The 26,020-nt window shown below is 39.3% G+C and overlaps 1 protein-coding gene across 9 annotated transcripts in view; it reads right to left on the bottom strand.

The window, feature by feature from the left end:
* Nucleotides 1-6,368: 6,368 nt before the first annotated feature.
* SSX2IP (SSX family member 2 interacting protein) overlaps nucleotides 6,369-26,020 on the bottom strand; it is a 35,029-nt gene continuing 15,377 nt past the window's right edge. For 4 of the 9 annotated variants that reach the window (XM_056123188.1, XM_056123189.1, XM_056123192.1 and 1 more), the window contains exons 2-14: nucleotides 25,591-25,721; nucleotides 24,715-24,884; nucleotides 24,056-24,268; nucleotides 23,594-23,704; nucleotides 21,928-22,063; nucleotides 19,845-19,920; nucleotides 19,583-19,760; nucleotides 15,199-15,349; nucleotides 12,691-12,827; nucleotides 12,194-12,367; nucleotides 8,522-8,636; nucleotides 7,709-7,877; nucleotides 6,369-7,512 (exon numbers count right to left, since the gene is read on the bottom strand). In XM_056123188.1, the coding sequence (XP_055979163.1) occupies nucleotides 7,434-7,512; nucleotides 7,709-7,877; nucleotides 8,522-8,636; nucleotides 12,194-12,367; nucleotides 12,691-12,827; nucleotides 15,199-15,349; nucleotides 19,583-19,760; nucleotides 19,845-19,920; nucleotides 21,928-22,063; nucleotides 23,594-23,704; nucleotides 24,056-24,268; nucleotides 24,715-24,884; nucleotides 25,591-25,633 (1,752 nt within the window). In that variant the 5' untranslated portion in view covers nucleotides 25,634-25,721 and the 3' untranslated portion in view covers nucleotides 6,369-7,433. The remainder of the gene's footprint in view (nucleotides 7,513-7,708; nucleotides 7,878-8,521; nucleotides 8,637-12,193; nucleotides 12,368-12,690; nucleotides 12,828-15,198; nucleotides 15,350-19,582; nucleotides 19,761-19,844; nucleotides 19,921-21,927; nucleotides 22,064-23,593; nucleotides 23,705-24,055; nucleotides 24,269-24,714; nucleotides 24,885-25,590; nucleotides 25,722-26,020) is intronic. The other 5 variants (XM_056123193.1, XM_056123194.1, XM_056123195.1 and 2 more) reach the window with 5 other exon arrangements.

The following is a 26,020-nucleotide window of genomic DNA, read 5'->3' as shown; positions in this document are numbered from 1 at the left end:
GTTTATTTTTAAGAATCTTTATTGGTAGAATGAATATAATTGTAGCTCCTACATAGAGACCTGTTGGGAAGTGAAAAATTGCTTCCTCCAGCTTAGTGTGGTGTTTTGCACCCAGCAAGGGCTAATTCATTTGTCATTTCCAATTTGACAGGTTTCTGGTCTCCAAATACCAGTTTCTTATGACTAAGTCAAGTCTGAAGGGAAACTGGGGGGGACCAACCAACAGTAAGAATATTATAAACAGGGAAATATGAAAGGAACTTTGGAGGTGAGTGTGGTATCATTCACAGAGTGGGGGAAACTACACTCCTGAAATCTGCATATTATAAACTAATGATTAGTATTTTTAAGGCCATTTTTTCCCATTTCTACTTTTAAGCAATAAATGCACTCCTAAAATCCAGCGTGTGCATAACTATACAATAGCTGCCTTGAAAAAGGGGAAATGGGGTACGGCATAGCACTTGATCTAAACAGAATCAATAGTACTTGTGTCTAGATGAACTGCTTAAGAATACATAAAACTGTATGTCTCCTAAGCTTGAAAAAAGACTGGCCATTGGCTTGAAGAAGTGGATGCTGGAAGGTTGCAGCTTCTCAATTATTGGAAGAGCAGTTACAAAAGCAAAACTGCTGAGAGGGATAGGCTGGCTTACCTAGTTCACTGAGATGCTGGGAGATACTGAGGATGTTTGAGATGTTTTGAAAGGTCCTACTTAGTTTAATTCATCTGGTTTTGGTTTTCATTTATTAATACTTTCCCTGGACCTTTATCTTTGCTTTAATCATACCTCAGAAATAAAGGATTGAAGATGAATTTTTAAGTACTTGTTAAAATTTTCCATGGTGGGGCCAGAGCAACAGCACAGCGGGTAGGGCGTTTGTCTTGCATGCCACCAACCCAGGGTGGATCCCTGGCATCCCAAATGGTCTCACAAGCACCGTTAGGAGTGCTTCCTGAGTGTAGAGCCAGGACTAAGACCTGAGCATCACCGGGTATGACCCCAGTCCCCCAATTATTTTCCCCATGATTTCCTTAATATTCAAGAGTTGGATTTGTTTGTTTGGGGGCCAAACCTGACAATGATCAGGGGCTACTCCTGGCTCTGTACTCGGGAATCACTCCAGTGTTGCTCAGATGATCATATGTGTATAAACTCACACAAAGAGGGGGGCACGGCACACAGCGGCGGTGACTCTATCTCTCCTACCACCCGCGTTCGGTAGTCTCACCCTTCTCCCACCCCGGGGAGGTCGATGACGATAGGCAGAGGAAGGAAACGAGGGCCAGGCTGGTTGGTAGCAGTTTATTCTGATCCTCTCTTCATCTCTGTCTCTGCTCCCTTTCTTCCTCCCCCTCCATGCCACTTCATTCTCCTTCTCCATCCCCCTTCATCCTCCTCTTCCTTCTGATCCTCTGCTTCTTCTTTCTGACCTCCAGCCCACTCCTACAGTCTAGTTAAATCCTCTCTCCATGAGGAATTGGGGGAACAATTACACATAGGTGTGGTCACAATCAATAGGGGTAGAAATCAATAGGGGTAGAAATCTTAGCCTCAGGGAAAGCCGCTCCTAAGACAGATCCTTTCTTAGCAGGAGGATCCACCCTAGAGCGGAATCCCAAGGGTGTGCCTCTCCTCTCCTTGTCCGATAAGCATATACGCATATATAATATACATCATTTTGTATGGATACAGTAAGAAATATCTTAAACTTATAGAATTGCTCTCCTAGGGCCATCTCGATCTCAGACTACTGTGCTCAGGCCAGATAGTTTTCCCCACCCCTAGCAGGATCCTAGTCTTGTCCTTACCTTTGGATCATGACAGCATTTGTCTATGATCAAACTCTTAACTTATTGTTAAGGATCGTGGCACTTTGGCCTGGCCCATTTCGCTGCCAGGGTAGCTCACCGCTTGCCCTGGGTCCATTCAGTCCCTCGTCGGGACCCTGCTTTTGGGGTGTTAGGAACTAAGGGCAACTGAGGCTTAAGTCGAGAAAGCAGATGCCCGGGAGTGAATAATATTCAAAGCCAATCAAATCCTAAGTTACAAAGCATAATGTTAACGGTCTTCCTGTATCTATACAAAAAGGATATTACTTTAAGGTAAACTTTTCATAAGGCATAAGGAGAGGAGAAAGGCGATATTTCACTCATACATATAAAATCATAGATTTCTGGGAAACTGATCTTACAAACTAACAGAGTCTGATTAAGGGGAAAGCTGATTATCTGGGTGGGGAGGAGAGCATAGGGAAGACTCCACACAATGGAGTGGAAGTGCCTCAGGAGCACTGTGATGGGTGTAACCAGATTGATGGGTGTAACCAGATAAACCTAAGCTTCTTGTACTCCAACAATATGGGATGCTGGGGATTGAACCAGGGTTGGCCACGTGCAAGGCAAGTGCTATACTTGTGTACTATTGCTCCAGCCCCAAAGTTGCTTCTTTTAGGGGCTGAAGAGATAGAACAGCAGGTAGGACACTTGCCTTGATGCGGCCAAGTGTCTCTCTAAAGACTTATGACTTGCAGCTCCCTGATAGAGAGCTCAAAGATCACTCTGGTGGGGCTCTAGGGACCAATTAAAGTGTCAGGGACCACTCCTGATGGGGCTCAGGAAATCATACAGGGTACTAGGGAATTGAATCCAGGTTGAGCTTGTGCAAGGCGAGCTTCCTGATCGCTCTTCTATCTCCAGCCCCCCAATTTTCTTGAGAAGTTTGAGGATTCTGATCTCTTTAGTCCACTTATGCCAATAATGTTACTTATTTCATATTTTTCCTCATTAACAAATGTTTTCTACGTGCTAAAAAAAATCACACCAGGTAAAAATGTTTCGGAAACTTAAGTATGTGAATATTACGGATCCTAACCAGAATCATCATGTTTCAATAGCATTTCACAAAAGATCCTGAACCCTTTGAAATCAATTGCTCAAAAATGTTATTCCTAATCACTCAAGTTTTTATGTAAGTCAAATAATCACTAGGTTCATTCCACTTTTACATTCACTCTTTAAAAATGTTTTTAGAAGTGACTAGAATAATCTATTTTTTCATCCCTATCTCAAATCTTTGCAGATGCTTTTTCTAAAATAACAACAAATGTTCTTATGGGGGGCGGTAAGTCTACAGCTTTGCAGGCTAATATTTTGAAGAAACAACAACAAAGAACCCAAGAAAACAATTTTAATTACATAGTACAAAGAAATAATGCAGTGTTCAATGGAAGCTTAGCTATGTGACTATTAGGAAATGAACATGCAGTCCATGAGTAATCCAAGCTTTAGTAATAAGCTGAATAACTAAAGAGCATTTGCCGTTGCTTATTACAATTTCGTGAGTCTTAACTGTCTTCATATCTCCAGGGATCAGAACAAGCCCTGATGGACAGCAGGTACTTTACAGGCATAAAGGGGAAAGGGAAAAAATAGAACAAGCAAAGGGAAAGCATATTTATTAGACTTACATTACCTATATGTACTTTTTTTGAGTTCTACACAGGGAGGACTCTCCCAGAGCAGGGAAGTGGGTCAGCGGGGCCAAATCACACAGCCTTCCATGTCTGAGGCTCTGGGTTCCCTTCCTAATCTAGAAAACCTACCCCTCCCCCTGACATTCTGGGGTGTGAAGATGGCGGAGGACTGATGTTGGGTTCCTCCAGGGGTGATAGACACTGGCCCCAGGGCTATCTTAATACATCATGGAACTTGTTTTCCAAAAAAACTGCATAGAAGTCTATGAACATAGTCTGGGAGGCTGTGGTAGGTAGTAGGTAGATAACAAGTGTTTTGATTATACCATGAGGAAAACAATTATGGGCTCTTATGATTTGAAACAAAACACCTGTTCCTATCAGAAAATATGTTAAATTTTAGCCTTAATTTTACCATTACTTCGTAAAAGTCTATGAAGTGGGGTGTTTGGGGGCCACATGAAGTGACACTCAGGTATTAGTCCCGGCTCTGGGATCTGGAGTGACTCCACGAAACACTGTTGTGGGAGGAACAATATGGACCCAGTCAATGCAGCCGCATGCAAGGCAGCCTGATCTCCCAGGCTCCCTCCCTTTCCCCTTTTCTTTACAGAACAGCACTACTCAAGGGACTGAAGGCCAAAGTCAGTGGTGCTTGGTCAACTGGGCCATTTGGTACAATGCTTCAGACCTGGTGAACTGATGCTGCTCAGGTCAATGCTTGGTGTTATGTCCCAGCTGTCTCTGGGAGCCCCACATAGTATTGGGGATTGAACTTGGGCCTCACAAATGCCCATCCTTTGAGCAACTCCCTGGGCCAAGGTATGAGAATTAAATTTCTCACCATCACTAAAGATACAAACATTTAAGAGTATTAAACTATTTCCTAGGATCTGGAGGTACAGGGTGTGTGTGCGTGTGTACGTGTGTGTACGTGTGTGTGTGTGTGTGTGTGTGTGTGTGTGTGTGTGTGTGTACAGGGGGCAAGGAAGGGAGAGGGAGGGGTTTAAGGTACATGCTTTGCATTTGGCCAACCCCAATTTGCAGCCCTGGGAAACCTCTGAGCACTGCTGGAGTGGGCTGGGTCATCCCCAGCACTGGAGGGTCTGTCAGCACTGCATCCTTGGTGCTTGCATTGAGCTGCTGGCCCAGTTGGTCAAGAGTCACTAGAAGGGGTCCCTGATCTCTTGAACAACTCTTGGGAGACCCCCCTTCCCCCAAAATGTAATTTTTTCCTAAGAGTAGGCAGCAGAATAATCTATTTTGCTCACTTTTATGCTTTGAAAATTCAAGACAGATATTTAAAAACAAGTAAAATACAAAATATTTTAGATTTACACAAACAAGGAAATGTTTAAAGTTATATCTGGATGAAGGTCTTCCAAGCTCACGCACACCATGGTACCATCCTTAAATTGTGGCTAAACCTAAAACTGCTCTGCTGGAGTATCAGTATAATGCAAATACGGAGAAAAGCAACAGACTCCTAGGATTCTCATGTGTAGGCTTGCGGGACTTCTTCCCAACATTCTGGAGAGTTTAGGGTAACAAAATTTTTGGGGAATTGGAATAAACAGAAAACAAAATCTCAATAGCTTATGGAAAACATATAACTTCTAGCAGATCTTTGCACACATCAAGCTACAATGAAAATGGCTTGCTTTTACTGTTTCTGAAAGTACATTAAACTATAGATACTAAATACCTTAGATTTAAAATCTCAAATTTTTCTTTCTAATGTGACAACTCAACCAACTTTTAAATGTAAACAAAACAATGCTCTAGAAATCAGTGACAAGGAATGCAATGTTCCCTCAGTTAGTACTTTTTTTGGTTTTGGGGTAACACCCAGCTGTGTTCAGGGATCACTCCTGGCAAAGATGAGGGAACTGTATGTATCTGGTATCTATGTACAAGGAAAGCAGCTTACCTGCTGTACATCTCTCCAGCTCCAGAGCACAACATTCCTTAAAGAGATATATTTTAAAAATTAAAATGTTTGGGCTGGAGCGATAATTCAACAGGTCGAATGCATACTCTGCATCAGGAGGCCAGGGTTTGATCACCAGGACAACACAGTCCATGCCCACCTCCAAGCACTGCTGAGACGAGCCTCCAGCACCAAAACAAACAAGTTTAGAATGTTTATTCCTGGTATTGGCTATGCTTTACATTTTTGAATGATTTTGATCTCATTATTGCTTAATAGCAAAATACGTATACACACATACATATACATATGTGTGTATATATACATATACATGCACACACATATACACATATATACACACATATACATACATATACCCTGCTTATTCATTGGGAATATATCCTATCTCTGCAATTCTGTAACATTTCAACTTTCTTTAATAGTACTGACGACGCATCAAGCTGAAAGTTGTGAGAGTCTGTTTTCTGAGATTATAAATGTGGTTACATCACCAGTTTCATTAATATCTTAAAAGCTACGCAAGGATAGCCTGTCAACTTGGAAAAATGGTTGCTGCTATACTACTTTAAAGAATCCTATACAGTGAATAAATGCCAAGAACAGACCCTTAATCTGACAAGTTTGAAACAGTCACAAACAACAGGGTATCTGTATGCAAGAGCTTGAACTGTAGAAGACAGGAAGATGAAAAGCTTGGACTATAACACCTAGCAAGGACTGTGCAGAGATAAACAGGGTGGGGTACTTACTTACCTGACCCTGTGCACCCGCCTGTATTATTCCTATCAATACAACATCATACTTTGAACGAAGAACCATGCAATCAGAGTTTGAAATGAAATACACTAGTTTGTTCAGGACTTCATAAAATCGGCTCTCAATACTGCCAGACCTCCCTAATCAGCAGTGGCAAATACTTCATTGAAAAAATATTAAGGGAATTATTGGGAACTCTACAAAGAATAGTTGGGTGTTGATGCTACTATACAGGTAACCATCTGGTAGAGAAAATATCACCATCCAAACATCTTAATGTCTCCTATCATCCAAGTATATATATTTTTTATCACAATCTAAAATTATTTTATTCAACGATACTTGTACTGCTTCTAGTACCTATAATTGAGTCCTTTGAAAAATTACCCTTTATATATAAAATAAAAATCTAACGTTATAGAAATCTCAAAAACTTAATGTTATTACCATTAATATTCTAAAGAAACTGACTTCATGGAAAAAAAGCTTTTGAGTATTTATTGCCCAGGTGGGTTCAAAAAAAATTCTTTAATGTGGCAATGGTTCTAATAAATCTGTAAACAGAATACCCTAAAAAAATTCTTACTGTCATGAACTACTATAATTATGGATGTGTGATATTTTAAATCTTAAAGCCTCTTAACATAATCATGTATAATATCTATATACAAAACATACATTTCACTTTATTTCAAACATATGAAAGAGGTAATTTCAAATCACACTAAACATAATAAATATAGAACCTGCTTTGTTAAAAATCTACAGTATACATTCAAGTAAAGGCTAAACTTCTGATGCCAACTATGAGACAAAAATTAAACATTTACAATAATCAGTTTCCTAAAAGTGCTATTTTTTAATACCTATAAGAGGAAACTCATTCTAGTGCTTTTGTTTCCATCCAAACATCTTTACATTCCTTTATTCACAGAATCAGATGCTTCTGTTACTAAAAATACATATCCAAAGCTTTTAAATCCTTTTAAATAGATTTAACATTTAATTCTTTGGGGAAGGACAGAGAAATCCAAACAAACAACTCAGACCATCTAAAATTATTAGGGATGACTGACTTTATGACACACCCTGTTTTCAACTTAGATGTGAACTTTGATGAACATATTAAGGGAAAGTTCCAGTCCACATGTCTAAGGTAAATCATCCTTGTCTACACGAGAATTGGTGTAGAGCAAGGAGCATACATTATAGCAACCTTCCTGGGATCCAGGTCTCAAGGCCGTCTCCATTACTGACTTGTACATTCTCTTCCATCCTGATTTGGTTTAGTTTCTTCGGGAGTTATGTTCAGTACATTGATTGAACTGTTGGAGAAAGAAAGGTAGATCTGAGCACTCATCTCCTTTCATATTTTAAATATGCCTGAAGAGCTCTGATGGCTTCCCTGCACCATGCTAAGTAAAACCCAAGAATCTACTGAGCCACGGACCTAATTTTCTTCAAGAGGCACAATCTAGCAAGCTTACTAATGACCATGTAAGAAGTTCACGCATAGACTGATACCTATGTTCAGACACACAGGAACGTGCTTGGCAAAAGTCTGAAGTAGAAGGAGAAACAGGAAGAGACTTAGGAAGCTTCGATGTGAAGACTGGAGAGGCATTAGCTACAACTTCATGAAGCTTCTTCTGCCGTGGCTTCGAGTGCACTGTATGATTGTCCTGATCAGAACCTGTCGAAGGAAAGAACCGAAAACACACAGTAAGATATTTAAACACAGGGGAGGTAACTGGGTGACTTATCTGTGGTTCTGGGTGCTGAGTGAGTCAGAACAGATTAATCTGAATTGCTACTCTAGCCTTGTAACTCTACATTTTGTTATGCATATTACACATACATCGAGAAGAATTTATCAGCTCATAATAAAAGTTTCTGTAGATATAATTCTGCCATTCTTATTTTGACAATAAAGTTCTTTTTTAGTTTTAAGTTGCGAGCTCTTTAACCTTTAACAACATGTTAGTAATCTCTTATACAAGGGCTTAATGGCTCCAGGGTGAAATACAACAATCTTTACACACTCACCTCTAAGCAAACTTTTTTGGATCATTATTAGCGGATTATTTATAACAGCAATACAATATAAATTCTTTAGGTCCTACTTTGGGACACGGCTTGGGGATCGGGGTAGAAACATCCAAAATGGTGGTGGGATTGGCACTGGAATATTAAATGTAATAAATTATTGGGAACAACTTTATAAAAATAAATTTTAAAAAAATCTTAGAGCTCTTACTGGCAGTTCATAAAGTCTAACTAACTTATAGAATTTTATTTATATATATTTTCAAATTAAAGAGTTTGTGAAGTACTCACTTCCTGAGAAGGCACTGAAAAGTTTCACATTTTCTGAGTTCTGGTGGTCAAAGGTAGTCATATTTAAAAACTGCTGCTTTAACCAACTGGCTCGTTCTTCTTCAAATGCCTTTCTCTACCACAAGAAGCAAAAATAAAAGCAAATAAGTAATTCATCAGTCACATTAGTTGCTATTTCACATGATTTTTCAAGCTTTATTTTTGCTCTTTGGTTATCATATCCGGAAGCAAAAAACAACACACAACATTAGCTTGGCACCATCCTAGAAAACAAAGACAAATTTCATTTAAGAAAATCAAGTGTTAAAATAGAAATCCATGCTTGCTCTCTAGGCCCATCTCTTCCTTGGACACACATCTCACTTGCCTGTCTTTTTGCTTGCCTATTTCCACTCTGGAGAAGGCTGTGTTCCGCTCCTGAATATGTACTTTACTCTCTCACCCCTGGCATATTTCTAAATAAGCTTCAAAAAAAAAATCTTGCTTTACAAAAAAAAAAAAACCCAAAATCTATTCATCAAAATACCCGTTATACCCAAAACAATTTGAACATACTGGACATTTTAAGCAGAAGCTTAAAAAAATATCTCACTTAAAATAGCCCTGCTCTTGGGCCAAACAATAGTACAGCAGGTAGGGCATTTGCCTTGCACACGGCTGACCTGGGTTCAATTCCCAGCATCCCATATGTTTCCCCAAGCACCACCAGGAGTAATTTCTGAGTGCAGAGCCAGGAGTAAGTCCTGAGCATCACTGGGTGTGACCAAAAGAGCCAAAAAAAAAAAAAAATAAAAGCCCCTCTCTCATTCTTTAACCAACTCCAGGGGAATTAGTAGCTACCACCAGTAGTAACCGCCAGAGGGCACCTGTCAAATCTTGCCCTTTTGAATAGCTGAGGAATTTTGAAATAAATTCTTTCCCCTCAGCATTCCCTTTTAGTCCCTCCCCTGGCCTCATCATCTCCCACAGAGAAGGGGGATGTGGCCTGCAAAGCTGCAAGATGTATCTCATGGGTGGGAGGATATGAGCTCAGAAACACTACATGAGACAGGAGGAAAGGCTGGTACGTTTGTGAAAACCGACTCACAAAGTGTGATAAAACACTTTCACAACTACTGCCCTACTCTCTGCCAGCCACTTCAGATAACCAACATATAAGGTTAACTCATAATTATGAACATAAAATCTCTGATCAGTATTTGAAGAGAACATGAAGGAAAAAACACTAAGAAAAGTGAAGAGAATAACCTACCATACATAACAGATAACCAATTAATCTTTTTTAAAAATGAGGGCAGGGGCTGGAGAGATAGCACAATGTGTAGGGCGTTTGCCTTGTATGTGGCAAACCCGGGTTCGATTCCCAGCATCCCATATGGTCCCCTGAGCACTGCCAGGAGTAACTCCTGAGTGCAGAGCCAGGAGTAACCCCTGTGCATCACCAGGTGTGACCCCCCTCCCAAAAAAGAGGGCAAATTATCAGACTAATTTACAAGCACCTATAAAATATGCTATTCCAAGAAATGCAACGATGTAAAAATATATAGGAACAGTAAAAAACTTCTGCCTTTTAGGAGAGTGAGGGCTGAGGTGGGGAAAGGCACACCCAGCAGTATTCACAGCTTATCGCTCACTCTGCATTCAGGGGTCACTCCTGGTGATGTTCAGGAGACCACATGTGTGCTGGAGGTTGAACCTGAGTCAACCGCATGTAAGCCAGGTGCCTAAATCCCTGTACTATCTCTCCAGGCCTCCTTTTTTCTTTTTTTGGTATAATCAATACTCTTCAATGGTTCTTTTAAGTCTCAATCACAAAGTAGTCATATCTGTGTTATATACTGCAGAACAGAACACAAATGCGGTAACACTTGGCAATGAACAACAGCATTACAGATAGAAACTGTGAAGAAGTGAGGAAAAGAGAAATGGAATAAGGGTAAAAACTACAGGAATGTCCTCATCTTTCACTGCTGTGGACAACTGATATTATCTGAGGCCAAGAAAACATGAAATGGAAGCATACTATTTAGAGCAAAAGAAATTAACCCAAACAATGTTTAAAAAGGCAGTTAATGGGGCTGGAGTGATAGCACAGTGGGTAGGGCGTTTGCCTTGCACGCAGCCTGACCAGGGTTCAATTCCCAGCATCCCATATGGTCCCCTGAGCACCGCCAGGAGTAATTTCTGAGTGCATGAACCAGGAGTAACCCCTGTGCATCGCTGGATATGACCCAAAAAAGCAAAAAAAAAAAAAGCAGTAATAATAATAATAATAAAATAAATTAAAAAAACAAAAAGGCAGTTAATAAGTTAGTAATATTAAGAAATCAGATATAAATGGGCTGGAGCAATAGCACAGCAGGTAGGGCTTTTGCCTTGCACACAGCCAACATGGCCGACCCGAGTTCAATTCCTCCGCCCCTCTCGGAGAGCCCGGCAAGCTACCGAGAGTATCTCACCCGCACGGCAAAGCCTGGCAAGCTACCTGTGACGTATTTGATATGCCAAACACAGTAACAATGGTCACAATGGAGATGTTACTGGGCCCGCTCAAGCAAATCGATGAACAATGGGAGGACAGTGACAATAACAGATATAAATGAGAAACAGTGTAGAAAGGTGGTACAGTCAGAATACCAAAGTCTTTATTTTTCACAGACTATCAAGAAAAAAGGCTGATATAAATTAAAAGTTTAAAATAGTATTTTTCAAAAGATTTTTACAAACTGTACAACTGGTTATTTTTGGGAATGAAACAGGCAGAAAGAATGGAGGCTACATTCTCACTTTGCAGCTTTTTGTATGTGCTGAGTTTATTTTTAATTAATTTACTGGAGGGTGAAGGTGGGCTGTGATTGGCAGTGCTAGGGATCACTACTGGCAGTGCTCAAGAGGATCATACATTGCACCAGGAACTGAACCTGGGTTAGCTGCAAGCAAGGCACTTTAATCCCCTGTACTACTGCTTTGGTTCCTGAGTTTTATTTTTTAAACCATGTTTAGACATGACCTCTTTAATTTTGAAAGGAAATATACAGGTGATACACTGTGCTAAATACTGAGCTGTACAAAATGTGCACACAGCAATTCAAACTGTTAACGGTCATCATAACTGTCAGGAAGAGGGAGAAATTTCACTTCCGTGTGTCCTCCCCACCCTCCTGACCACTTTTTTCAAAACAAACTTGTTCTTGGTTACATGTTACACCATGCACCATGGTTACATGTTACACTGTCTTCCAACACTAAAGCAATTAGCATTGGGTATGTGGCAGACTGCCAAGGCTTACTCCTGGAATTGCACTCAGGAATCACTCCTGGTGGGTTGAGGACTGTATGGGGTGCTGGGGAATGAACCCAGGTTGGCCATGTGCAAGGCAAGCACCCTATCTGCTGTATTATCAATGTGGTTCCCAAACAGATTCTTTCATGTGAAGTCAAAATATTAACAACAGGAAGCTAATCCAAACAGATACTGAATATTTAGTTTCTAAGATAAAGAGCCTTTGAAACTTCAAATCTGGTAAAAGGTACCAGTCTGTGTGCTCAGTGTCCTTGCATTTCAAGTTCCTGATGAGGCCTAGGAGAGCACATGACCAGCAGGACGCTGCTGCACTCTCAGCCTCCCTATCGTCTCGAAAGCTCTACCAGGAAAGGGAATCATGAGAATACCTCCAACCCTAGGCGAATGGCGGCTTCTGTAAAGCTTCGTCTTTCTTTCTCAAAATTCTTTTTCTGCTCTTTAAATAGAGACCACTCTTCTTTCAGTCGCTCCTTTTCTTCCAACAAGTAACAGTCGCGTAGCAGTGAGGAGGTATCATCATCACACGCAGTGGCAAGCTGCTGCTATTAAATGGTAAAACACAGTAAGTTCCTGAGGATCCTTGCAACGCTTAGTGAGGAGCAATCCGAGTTAGAGAAGGCAGGTTCGACCACCGCGGGGAAGGCCAAGTCACCACCAGAAAACGAACGGAGGGTTCTCGCTTCTCCTGTGGCAGAGCACTGGCTCAGGACTTCAGGACTTGTGTGCAATGCAACTTAGCGGGCAGAAATTTTAGTTCAGACCCAAACACTACAGATTTTATGAAATGAAACAAAACCTAGCAAGATTTGGTCACATGCTGACATTCACGGGGGGAAAACTGCTTTCAAAGGTAACTCATACTGACCTGTAAGAGTTGCTGCTGAGTTTTAATCATTTCCTTACACTGTTGAATTTCTAACTCGAGTTTTTCTGTTTCTTGCTCATGGTCTTGCCGTGAGATTACATCTTCTTCACTAAAACCTTTTAGGTGTACCTTTGAAGCTAATATAAAACAAGCAATTTTACGTAAGTTTCATACCAAGCATTTTGTCTATGATACTCTCAGAGATACTTAAAATCAAAAGTACTCCAGAGGGGCCAGAGCGATAGCACAGCGGGTAGGGTATTTGCCCTGCACGTGGCCGACCTGAGTTTGATCCCCGGCATCCCATATGGTCCCCTGGGCACCACCAAGAGTAAAACCTGAGTGCAGAGCCAGGAGTGCACACCTCAGCATTGCCAGTTGTGACCCAAAAGGGGAAAAAAAAAGGTATTAGAAGTTTTCTCTCTCTGGAATCAGATTTTCTAGAACAGGCTTTCTAAAATAGTTATTTCTTTTGCTCTTAAAAAATTTCTTACATGTGGTCATAGAAACAGAATAGAGGGCAGCACTCTTGCCTTACATAGTCAACCCAGATTTGATCCCCAGCATCCCATATGGAATGATCTCAGAGTCAGGAGTAAATCCTAGCTCTGTTGGGTGTGCCCCCCCCACTCTTAAGACTAAATTTATATTGTTTAACACTGAAAAAAAATCTAAATAGCCAAAAGCATCTATAAGGAGTGAACAGCTGAAAATTCACATTATTTTTGTATTCAATATACTAACAAGTAGAACTTCATTTTTTTTTTTTTTTTTAGATTTTGGGTGACACCCAGTGATGCTCAGGGGTTCCTGGCTCTACCTCACTCCTGGAGGTGCTTGGAGGACTATATGGGATACCGGGAATCAAACCCAGGTAGGCTGCATGCAAGGCAAATACCTACCTGCTATAATATCACTCAGGCCCCCACAAGTAGAACTTTTATTGTCAACATTTAATTTGTAATTAAAAATTTTGTTCAAGTTTGCATACAAATTAAGAGTGGACAAAGAAGAGAAAAAAAAATATTTCACATCCTTAAGATAGTTTTCCCTGACCCCCCTTCCCTCCCCCCCCAAATCAGTGCCACGAGTCTTGCTTCCTGGTACTAAATTCTGTAAGGTCTAAATATACCTGTTGTTTATTTACTAACAGAAAATGACTTAACTCAGTGAAATTTCATGTAAATTAATTCTGGCACTAAAATAACTTCGCTGATTGCTCTACACTATTATTAAGGACAACTGGCACTTAGTGTAAGTTTTGAAAATTTAAAATACATTTTCTTTAAATTGCCTTCATTTACTGAACACAAACCTTAATTTTCTTAACTTAAAATGCATATAAACTATATTTAACAAATATAAAAATTAAGAACATATTCATAACATAGATCTGTCTAAAACAGGAAATAGTATCTAAAACAAGAAAATACTATGTGTTATTAGTTTTAAAAAGGGCAGGAAAAATATTGTTCCCTTTTTTTAATCTATTTTTAAATAATCAATGCAGTCATATATATGCACCAAACTTTTAAATGTTGAATAGGTTTCTGAATATTTTATTTACTTTGCTAATTTTTTTGATTGAACATCTTTTTTCCTTTCCCTGCCGCAAACTTTTCTTTCTTCTCTTTATTTTAAAACAATTTTTGAAATAATTATTAGGAACCTTGGAATATACCAGCATCTAAGAATAAATAAAAGGTTCATATCACTATATAATTATCAGTATTTCTTAATTTCTAAGAATTTGACAATTTAGAATATATTTTCCTTGAATTATCTTCATTTACTGAGCAGAAATCTTAATTATGATTTAAAACACAAATTCTATATTAAAAAGTAAAATATTAAGAATATATTCATAGATATAGATCCATCTATACATAAGTACCAACAATAAATGGCTGTTTGATAAGACTTAGTTAAAACTCAATTTCACTTGTCTCAGATCTGTACTGCAAACAGATATAATATTCTCTTTCCAAAAATTCACTCAGAGTGAGGCTGGAGAGATAGCACAGCAGGTAGGGCGTTTGCCTTGCACGCGGCCGACCTGAGTTCGATTCCCAGCATCCCATATGGTCCCCTGAGCACCACCAGGAGTAACTCCTGAGTGCAGAGCCAGGAGTAACTCCTGTGCATCGCCAGGTGTGACCCAAAAAGAAAAAAAAAAATCACTCAGAGAAAAATCTCAGGTTCATCAAACCTCACAGCTGGAAGTAGACAGAATCTTGTTTTTTTTTCTTTCTTCCTTTTTGGGACACACCTGGTAGAATCATTCCTGGCTGTGTGCTCAGGGGATCATTATGTGGTGCTATTATACCTGGCTCAGCAAGGTCAGTCCTTTACCCACTATACTCTCTCTTCACCCTGAATCTTTCCAAAACACCAAAATAAGCTAGAGAAATTTTCGGATGAGTCCATGACACAGCTTCCCAACTTGACTGAAAACAAAGTAATGCTAAGTGTTCATGTCTCACTTGGAAGCCATAAGGCCCTATATACCTTGATTATCAAGTTTCTCTACATGACTTTTCAAAATTCTCCACTGTTTCCTGATGCTGTTTGTAAGCTGTTCTCTCACAGTATCACACGAAAGGTCCCATATACTCTCTCTGTTCTGTTCTCCAGATTCTTCTTCAACATCAGAGAGAACCTAATGTGGAGAGATGGAAAAGAAAAGGCCAACGTTTTAAAATCCCTTTGGCTACTAACTCAGTAGCTTTCAGATTGATTGTTAGAGATACTCATCAAAGTCATTTCTGAGCTACACCTAGCTATATGTGGCACTTAAAAGAATTATCTTGATAAAAAATACTGCAGGGCTGGGTTGTATGGAACTCAGTAGTAGAGCACATGAGTTAATAGTGTGTGGGGTTCTGTGCTTGATCCCCAGCACTGCAAAAAGAGAAACAATACTGAAGTAAAAATTCCTCAAGTCAGGTCTCTTCAAATCTGAATATAATCAGTGCCCAGTCATGGAGCTGTGTGAGCAAAATTTACTTACGACCTACCAACTGTTATGTAAGATGTTCACACATCTCAGCTCCTCATGCTGTGTTTCTATGTGGGGCCATGAAGTTCAGAGGAGTGATGTGCCCAGTGTCACACAGTCAAGAGGAAGAACTTAAATTTAAAGCTAGAATTTTTCTCTTATCTGAGACTATTTCCATAAAAATATGCATCCAATAATCTCTAAGGAAAAAGCAACTGTTCATCCTATTCTTTGCAATAATTTTTTAAAATATAACTGAAGATTGTTTTCTTTGTGTCCTACTAAGATCAAGAAAATGTAATGGAGCCAGAATATAGTACAGTGGGTAGAGTGCTTGCCTCACATGTGGTTGACCCACATGTGGTTTGATCCCAGTATCCCATGTGGTCTCCCCCAAGCAACACCAGGAGTAATTCCTGAGTACAGAGTGAGGAGTAAGCCCTGAGCATTGTAGGGTAGGGCCCCAAAAGAATAATAAAATCAAACAACAAAGGAAAATATAGCAATCTTACATTAACCAATCACAATACTCTAAACAAAAATAGGATATAATACATAAAAAAATACTGAAATGTGTATATATCACAATGATCTGCATCTATGTAAAATGAGCTAATTTGTTATCAGTCCACCAGGAAATATAACTTAATATGAAAAATAACATCTTGCTCAGGAAAAATAAGAAATCAGATAGAAAGGAGGCTGGGTTGAAGGAGGCACTTGGTGAAGACACATGCCTTGCATGAGCCAACCCTGGTTCGAGCTCTGGTATCACATGGTCCCCGAAAATCCCCTAGACGCACTCCTGGGGGAGCCCTAAGATGTAACTTGGAAGCATCCAGGTCATATCCAAGTTATTCATTTTGCATCCTTACATAATTGTAGCCAACATATAAATATATCTATAATCCAGATGAACTGAATTTAAATTTGTGATTTTAGAGCTCTATTCAAATCCAACTTTGTTAAAGGAACAGAATGGTGGACAGACTTTAACTTCTAAAAAACAAAAAAGGACCTAGAAAAAAATAAGATGTTTTTAAAGCAGGAACTGTGAGTTAACAAGACATCTCAAGCGCGGGCAGGATGGGGATGGGCAGAGGGAGGCAGGCATTGAGTTTCTTCCCTGGCACCACACTGCTGCTCCCATCAGTAACAGTGGGTGTGGCACGGGTGGAAGGTGAGCGTTGAGCACTACACTGTCAGGCAAAACCCCAGCCCCTAAGCACTGCTGGAATTGAATCCTGCTTCTTTTTTGTTCTGGTCACACTCAGCAGTACTCAGGGCTGACTCCTGGTTCTGTGCTCAGGGATCACTCTTGGAGGGCTGGGGATGGGGACTATTAAGGGGCATCATACGGGGTGGCAGGGATTGAACCTGGATCAGACACCACATGTAAGGCAAGCACCCTACTCACAATAGTATTTCTCTGGCCCTGGATCCTGTTTTTCTTTTTTTTAAAGGAGGGGGGATGCTTTCAGGGGTTTTGTTTATTTTTGTTTGGGGCAACCCCTGGTTGCATACTCAAAGGCTACTCCCAGAGGTGTCTGCGGTCCATGTCATGACCAAGATTGAGGCTGGGATTCTCAAATGCAAAACATGCACCAACTCCCTGGCCCAAGACTACCGTTTTCTTTAATTTAAACATCTGAAATCTGAATTACACAATTAACTATCCACTGGGTGAGTGATAGTATTAATCATATGAGAAAATAATGTCCTTGATTTCCTACCTGCTTCTGCTGATTAAAATCTAGGAATGAAAGTCAGTAAAGGTTGGGCCCAAATCTGAAGCAACCTTGAAGTTACAAAGTATGCTAATCATGGAGGTGCTGGTGGGTGCCAGAAACTGATCAGAAATGGGCCTTGAGAGAAAAAGTGAAGAAAATAGATAGGCGGCTAAGCAGACCACCAATGGGAGAAATTAAAAACATTCTGGGGTATTTCTTTCATTTTCTTAGAAAAAGAAAAAAAAAGGTAGGAGGTGAGATGATATAGAATTACTTGTAATATCTCAATATAAATAATCCTTGAAAAGTAATTTTGAAAAATAAAGCTGGTGACTTGCTGGCAACTGGCATTTTCTATCAACATTGTTCACTTCAGATATTAGTCTCTAATGGGAACCTGCTTACATCCAGAATTCAAATACATATAAAGCAGTTAAATGAAAAGACTTTTCACCATTATGACCTTTTCCCAGATCTCTGCACCTATTACTGTCCTTATAGTCAAAAGCTTGTCCCTTACTTTCTACTATAAGAGCAACTGCTTGGGGCTGGACCAATAGCACAGTGGGTAGGACGTTTTGTCTTGCACGCGGCCAATCCGGGTTTGATTCCCAGCATACCATATGGTCCCCTGAGCATCACCAGGAGAAATTGCTGAGTGCAGAGCCAGTAGTAACCCCTGAGCATTGCCGGGTGTGACCCAAAAAGCAAAAAAAAAAAGATCACCTGCTTATCTTCTTGAAAGCCAGCTCAAACCATCATTTTCAGTGATGCTATTAATGATTGTTTTATTCACTGTACCACCCCACCATGGGCTGGAGTGATAGCACAGCGAGTAGGGCATTTTCTTTGCACGCAGCCGACCCGGGTTCAATTTTTCCATCCCTCTCAGATAGCCCGGCAAGCTAACAAGAGTTTGCCGCCCGCACAGTAGAGCCTGGCAAGCTACCTGTGGTGCATTCAATATGCCAAAAATAGTAACAACAAGTCTCACAATGAAGACATTACTGGTGCCCGCTCGAGCAAATAAATTGATGACCAACTGGAGGACAGTGTTACCACCCCACCATAGCCCACAACATATGTGACATGGACCTTACATGCCTACTACATGCCTGTCTCTCCACAGAAGAGCTTTTGAAGTGCTGAATCCCAGACCTCAGTGTGAGGCCATGGAAGCGGGGCCTTTGGGATTTATTAGCTCCTAAGAGCAGGGTCATGGATACCCTGTGAATGCCCAACCCCACTGAGTGCTCATGCCCTCACCACACAGAGACCAGCTCAGCACCCGAAGTATGCATTTCCAGTCTCTAGAACTAGAAGGCAAAAATTTGTTGTTAATAAGCCACCAGGTCTCTGTGCTTTACAACAGCATTAGGAATGCAGAAATAGGAAGTTTTCTTTCCAAGGGCACTAGAATATATTATAAACATCCAATACACATTTGTGAACAGAATGCTTATTGGTTTCCAGTTAATAAAAATTTCACTCCTTAACAAGTTAGGGCCTGTTTAAGTACACAATCTTGAAACTTTTGGGGAAAGAGAGATAGTACAAGGAGTAGAGGATTTGCTTTGCAAGAGGCTGTTTCGAGTTTGATCCCCTGCATCCCGTATAGTGCCCTGAACACCGCCAGGAGTAATTCCTGAGTGCAGAGCCAGGAGTCACCCCTGTGCATCGCCAAGTGTGACCCAAAAAGAAAAAAAAATAAAGGAAGAAGAAAAAAGAATATTTAGCACATGGTCAAAAGCAGATTCTCTGGACACAAAACGGGTTTAAATCCCAATTCTGTCAAGTGTGATACCAGATTTCTCATCTATAAAGTGTGCCTCAGATTCCTCACCTATAAAGTGGAGATGATTACAATACCTAATGCATCAAGTTATAAGAATAAAATAAGATAATGCTTATCACATGCCTGAAATAAATCACAATCCCAGAAAATGAATCATTTCTCTTATTTCCCCGGACATATTTTGGATTGGTCTCCTGAATTTGGGGGGCTGCACAGTGATGGGGAAGAGTATGTGTATACGGATGCCACAGGAGTGACCAATCCAAAATACAGTTCCACTGAGAATGCTTATCTGGTATTTACTCTCTAATGTTTTATTTGGTCTAATTACCAATCTGAGACTGTAGTAGAGAGGAAGGAGCCACTTACAGTTCCTGTACTATCATCAGCTCTTTCTCTAGGTTTCTGCTTTTGGGGAGAAAGAAGAGAAATCATTTCCTTTTTCATTTGTTGAAGAACCTTCTTAAGTTCAGCATTTTCCATTATGATTTGTTTCTGACGATATTCATAATCATTCAAGAGAATTTTATACATTTCATCTTCATTCCTGAGGAAGAAACTGTCAGTATGAAAATGCAGTCCAGAAAGACGTGTCTGATTGCAAACATCCATTCAGTAAACATGGGCTCACCTGGCTTCCGTTTTATCTGTCCTCCAAGAGCCCCTCTTTCCATCAGGTCTCCCCACATAATTGAGAACTTCCATGGCTATAAACAAGAAAATGTAAGACCAAACATTACTAGGTAGATTCACGTTCAAAAACCCTAACACGCTGTTCACACATCAGGAAAACAACTTAGCCTCGTCCAGAGAATAAGAAAATACCACAAAAACCCTAGTCTCGAGTTCTATCTTATACCATCACCAAGTGCTTACCAAGATAATGACTAGTTATTTAACTGCTAAGTCTGCTGCTCTCTCATCTTTGTGGTGAGAATAACAAAATTCATCTATCAATGAATTGCTTGTTTAGAATGCAAGAAACATTAAGGCATTTAACATTAATACTTAGATGTAATGCTATTTATCATCATTAATAGCAATGTTACCATCATTAGTAGGAATTGGCAACATGGCTTGCAGATGGGCTTCCTGATTTATATATAAAATTTTATATATAAAATGATATCTAAAGCAGACAACTGGTCTAGATATCATCTGTGGCTACATTTGTACTACAGTGCAGAGTTTAGTGGTTGCAACGAAAGAGCATAAGTTAAAAGATCCACAAACCTGAAAATATTTATTCTTTGGACCTTAACAGAAAAGATTTACTGCGTCCTGCACTGCTACTAGCATTCAAAGAGTCAACAGAATTAATGGCTCCCCTGCCCCAGATGGAGAAAGAAACAGTGGGCACAGAAATAAGTGAGATGAAAATATGGCACTGTAATTTTTAGAGGCTAAAAAATCATTCCTAATGGGGTATTAATCTGGAAACACAGGGCACCCCACAGAAGGGCTCTACTGCCAGAGTTGAATATTTAATAAACTTCTCTAGTTTTAGATTCTCAGCATGTAACCCTGATTCATAGTACTATTATGTCCTGAGTAAATGATCAAAGGGTTTACTAACCTTGAAAAAAAAAAGTGACTACATGAAGTTTAAAATTTTGTACTCAAAATACCAAAAGACTTCCAACTTTGCCTTCAATTATTATACCTCATTTCCCAGTAACTTTTAAAATAAAGGATTTAAATAATGTAACAGCTCTGTTGCACAGAATGACAAGGATGTAGTCAACACTGAACAGATTGTGGGCAGCGCGGAGCCCACCATGTGACAGCCTGATAAACATCTGTCATATGCTTATCAGCTGTCATATGCAAGTCTAACTTCAGTATAGGAAAGAGAGTTGAAAGGTAACACTATGTAAGGAGATTAGAGAATAGCTAGTGAGACTGCTTGGAAACCCTCTTCAGTAAATAAACAAGCAGCTCTTCTGTTCCCCAACTGTATCAGGTCAACAAAACTATATCGATATAGATCTCTGTGTGTTAGTGTATTTGTGTGTGTGTGTGTGTGTGTGTGTGTGTGTATAACTCAACTTAACTATTCTATATATTTGAAATCATGCCTATACTTGGATGAAATACACTGCAAACTAATTTTCAACAGGATGCTTTTAAAAATGGGACTATGGAGAAGACTCAAAGAGTGGCAGCCCCAGATTCAACCCCCAGCACCTCAGGGGCCCCTAACACTACCCAAAATGACCCCCTGAGCATCAAGCAATGAGCACCTCTAGGTGTGGCCCCCAAACGACAAAGAAGTCTACCGGATGTACAAATACAGACACAGCTGCAACAGTTATTTTGACTAGATGCTTCAAGCTTATTTAAAGGAAATCAAAGTAACAATTCTGATTTGGCCTGATTAACATTCATATAAAGCTGGCTTTCTGATTTTTGGCACCATCATTTCTTAGCTTAGAAAGAACTTGAGAACGTCACCTTGCTTAGTTTCTCTTTATGGATGAATCCTATGCTTGTTACATTACAAATAAAGGTTATTTTTATCTGTAACTGATGAAGCAAAACCACTATTTTTTACTAGCTAGCTAGCTATCTCAATTTATATGGTTATAAACCATTTAAAATTATAGTATTAGACATAAAATCAACACTTCGTGAGTTAGTATGCTCTAAGCTTTATTTAGTTCAGAGCATATTTGCTTAAATATCACTTTTGCTATCTTAGCTGTTGTTCTTACCTATTTTTTTATCCTTCTTGTTCATAACAAGTTGATGTAGCCGTTCCTTTAGTTTATTGTATTCACGCTCTTTTCTTTTCATATCATGATTATACTGAGTAGCTCGACTTGCAATGATATTTTGTAATTTTTGAACCTGAAAAAAACATTTGCTATCAAATTAGAACTTCTAGCATAAAGCCAGCTAAAATGTACTAATTCAGAGATAAAATAAGCTGCAGCACTCATTAAACCTTGTTTTTTAAAATTTCAAAATTAAACCTCCTCATAAAACAATTTTAAAATGTGAGGAATATTTTCTTTTTTCTACAACTACTAGAAATTACTCTGAAGTATTACTAAAACAAATCATAAATAACTATCATTTCTTAATTCAGAGATGTCCAGAGATGCTAACTTTCTAAATAATCTCCACTGTCCACTGTAAAGAAGGTATCCAATACTCCATCTGAAATAATGAATTCACCTGATCATAATACTTGACATACAGTGCAAATAAAGGAGGTCTTATTCACCTGTGACAAGAAGAATTAGCTACAGCACTTTGCAACAGCTCGAATCGTTACTAAAGTTATAGTAATTTGAGCAAAATCAATTCTCAACTTAGAGTAAGTTCAAACAGTAGACAGACTGGTTCAAACGTCCTCTGAGACACTGCTACATGCCAACACAACTGGTCAGTGTTCGTCTCTACTAGAGTTTCTCAGGACGTCCTTGACAGGACGTGAGTCTACAGACTCTCTTAATCTCTATCAGAGATGATGGTGTTTTCCTTATTCTTTCCTAAAGATGAATCACCAGTGAACCATTTAAGCAGAATCAATGGATCAAGACAAAACACTTTTACAAAATGACTCAAGGAAACAATATAGGTAAGCTTGCAGTTTAGCTAAGAGACTTTGTTACTCACTTACTAAACTGACTACAGATTCAGCAAATTTGGCAAAACACTTCCCTGGAAGTTGATGGTTATAGTTAAAACAGTATTGTCAAAATAAGTATTATATTTTTTTTTCAGTAATCATATGGGTCAGTAAGTGAAATGCAGAGTAAAAAAAAGACAGGGATTTTTTTACATACACTAATAAACAGCTGACAATTTCAAATGTATTTGATCTATAAGTCCATGAAGCAGAAACTGAATTAGACCTGGATGTTGTTCACTTCAGAAATGAGATTTTAAACAAAATTACTATTTCTATAAAACAAAAGTATATTTTTGTGTCCAAATTAGTCATGTAACTGCTTGACTGGATAACAATGTTACTCTGGGACACCCAACATTAAGTACAGGTATGCCAAGGAGGAAAAGAAGTGCACTTTTGACACCTGTATGTCTGTGACAAAAGTGTTGTCTTTTGTCTCTGTGTCTCTGACAAAAAGTGACAGTGCACATGAGCCCAGGACAAGGGAGTCAGTGTAGGGCACTGAATGTCACAAGCTATGGTTGAACATACAAAGACAAATCTCAGGGTGGTGGGGTGGAGATGGCAAGGAGACAGGGAGGGGGTTCTCATCTCAGTTAAACGTAGTACAATACTGTAGACTGCATACCAACTAGACACAAAACAAGTCAGTCATTCCTTCTTGTTTCAAAGTGAAGCAATTCTTACAAGCACCTCAAATTATAGCAATAACAAATTACTCGCAATAGCTGTCATCTCACCTCATCTTTCTCATTTTTTAATAGCTGGTGCAAATTTCTGTTCTTGCATTGCAACTGTCTGTCTCTTTCCTGGAGGCCATTCACTTCTCTCCTGGAGGTTTCCAATTGTTCCTAAAATAGTCATGTTTAATTCTGGTTAAAATTTACAGGGGACTAAGAGCAACTCAATTCTTAAGAAATTAGTAAAGAGCTAAACAGACTAGGGTTTGCTACCTAACATTAAAGTGTAATGGCATAAAAACTGTTTCTTCAAAGTTATCTAATAAACTAATACCATAAAGTTATAAAATTTAAGATTAAATATCAAATTCTATTTAATTTAAATACCAAACATTTTCATTGCAGCTGCTTTTATAAGCAGCGGCTGCAGAAGGGGGACCTTGAGAGGCTCTTTTACCTAGTGAAAACTCTGGATGACAACAATGGGATCTCAAACAGATCAGCACATACTGCAACAATCACCTTAAGTTTTGCATAGCAGTTCTGTAGATGGTCCATGTCACTTCCCAGTTTCAGATTTTGTGTTTCCACATTTTCCTGAGCTAGAAGGTTCTTGCGCTGAAGTACAAGTAGCTCATTCATACAATTTAAAACAGCAACTATATTTAATTCTCTCTTAGACTCTTTGTTTTTGGAATCTTCATATAATGAAGGAAACCCAAAAGTAGTCAATTCCTGAGAGAAAAAAAATGCTTATTAAAAGTTAGTTACCATGAAACTTAGTGAAGAAACGAAAAGTGGCAATCTTTTCTGAGAGAAGAGATTATCCTGGGGCAATTTAGAGAATGAGAAATACCCCAAAAAACAAAACTTGAACTGGGATCTTTGAGCTTCTGCTCTGTAATGTCCCATGACTGGGAGATCACTAGCAGCAAGGTAAAGGTGGAACTTCAAGACGTGGTATCTGGAATATAAGGGAATATGAGGACCATGGCCTGTTCCAGTAAAGCATCCCTTGTGTCTTGACTAAATGATTATCAAGGTTTCTGGCAAATCTGATGCTCTTAGTCCCACGCCAGAACTGAAGGACACACTTGTGCTTGGCAACTATTTTGCTCGTACCTTTGATCTGTTTTATTGTTTGACATATGCCAATGCTTCCTGAAAAGAAATTTTATTACCTGATCAAGATAGGAAATACTCTGTTCAATATTCTCTTCTGTGCAGAAGGCACTAAAAAAACTGTGCACATTTTTTGATAAAGGTATTGAAGAACATAGCACTTGCTGTGAGTATAAACTTGATGGAGACATCTTTGTTTCTGAGGTATTTTGAGGGAAGTAAATACTTTCTGGAAGAATCAATAAAAGGCAGTTATATAAATAATTTATAAAAAACCTATGCAAGCTAACAATCTCTATTACTAAGAAGTATACATTTTTCAATTTTTCTAAAATTAAGACATCGCTATTTTTGAATCAAAGTGATATGCTTTAGGGCCAGAGTGAAAATACAGTGGATAGGGTGCTTGCCTTGCATGCACCTGACCCGGGGTTTGAGCCAGGAGTAAGCACTGAGCACTGCCAGTTGTGGCCTCTCCCCAGCAAAAAAAAAAAAAAAAAAAAAAAAACCAAACCAACTAATATACTTCATTCTGAAGCATAAAACTATAAAGTGGCATTCTTGCTTAGTAGCTATGTTAAGGCTAAAATATAAAATCATTCTATGGTTTCGATTCATAAAATAATGGACAAAACTGCTTGTTAAAGTCTATGTGTTTAAAGGAATAAATTAGAAATTACTCAGTTAATCTGAATGCATAAAAATTTTCTTATAAAGAATCATATAACCTAATTATCCATAAAAAGTATTAACTTCAATAGTTATGGCATGATTCCCAGCTCTCTGATAACTGCACAAAAATGAAAGGGAGAAGTTTTTTAATTACTGTGCTTCTTTCTCTCTAATCACATCGTCATTTAGTACAGGAACTACTTTATTGTTTTACTGAAAGACTATTTTCCACTGCGGCTTTAGTTATGTTTCTCGGTTATTACCTGATATCAGACCTGGATCTGTAAGAGTCATGCAATCTCCCATAGCAATTGCCAGAGCCAGGCACCTGAGGAACCAGTTCAGCAGTGAAGCATTTGGTCCAGCAGTCGTCACTCTTCTAGGTGGGCATTTCCTTAAAAAGCAAGTCACAGAACAAGGACATCTAGTTAAACAGACGAAAGTAAATATAAAACCAGTGCTGTAGGCCAGAGCGTAGTTCAGGGGTTAAAGCATTTGCCTTACACGGTGGCCAACTTGGGTTCGATCCCTGGCACCATATATGATCCCTCTGAGCACCACCAAGAGTGGTCCCTGAGTACAACCAGGAATAGATAGCCCCTGAGTACTGCCCCAGCTGTGGCTCAAAAACCCAAAGAACCCCAAACAAACCCAAAGTAGATGGCCTATGATATGCCTCACAATATAATTCTA

The sequence above is a fragment of the Sorex fumeus genome, unplaced genomic scaffold (genome assembly GCF_029834395.1).
Source record: "Sorex fumeus unplaced genomic scaffold, SorFum_2.1 ptg000047l, whole genome shotgun sequence".
NCBI lineage: Eukaryota > Metazoa > Chordata > Mammalia > Eulipotyphla > Soricidae > Sorex > Sorex fumeus.
The sequence above is the reverse complement of the archived record's forward strand: the minus strand, read 5'-3'. Positions and strand labels throughout refer to the sequence as shown.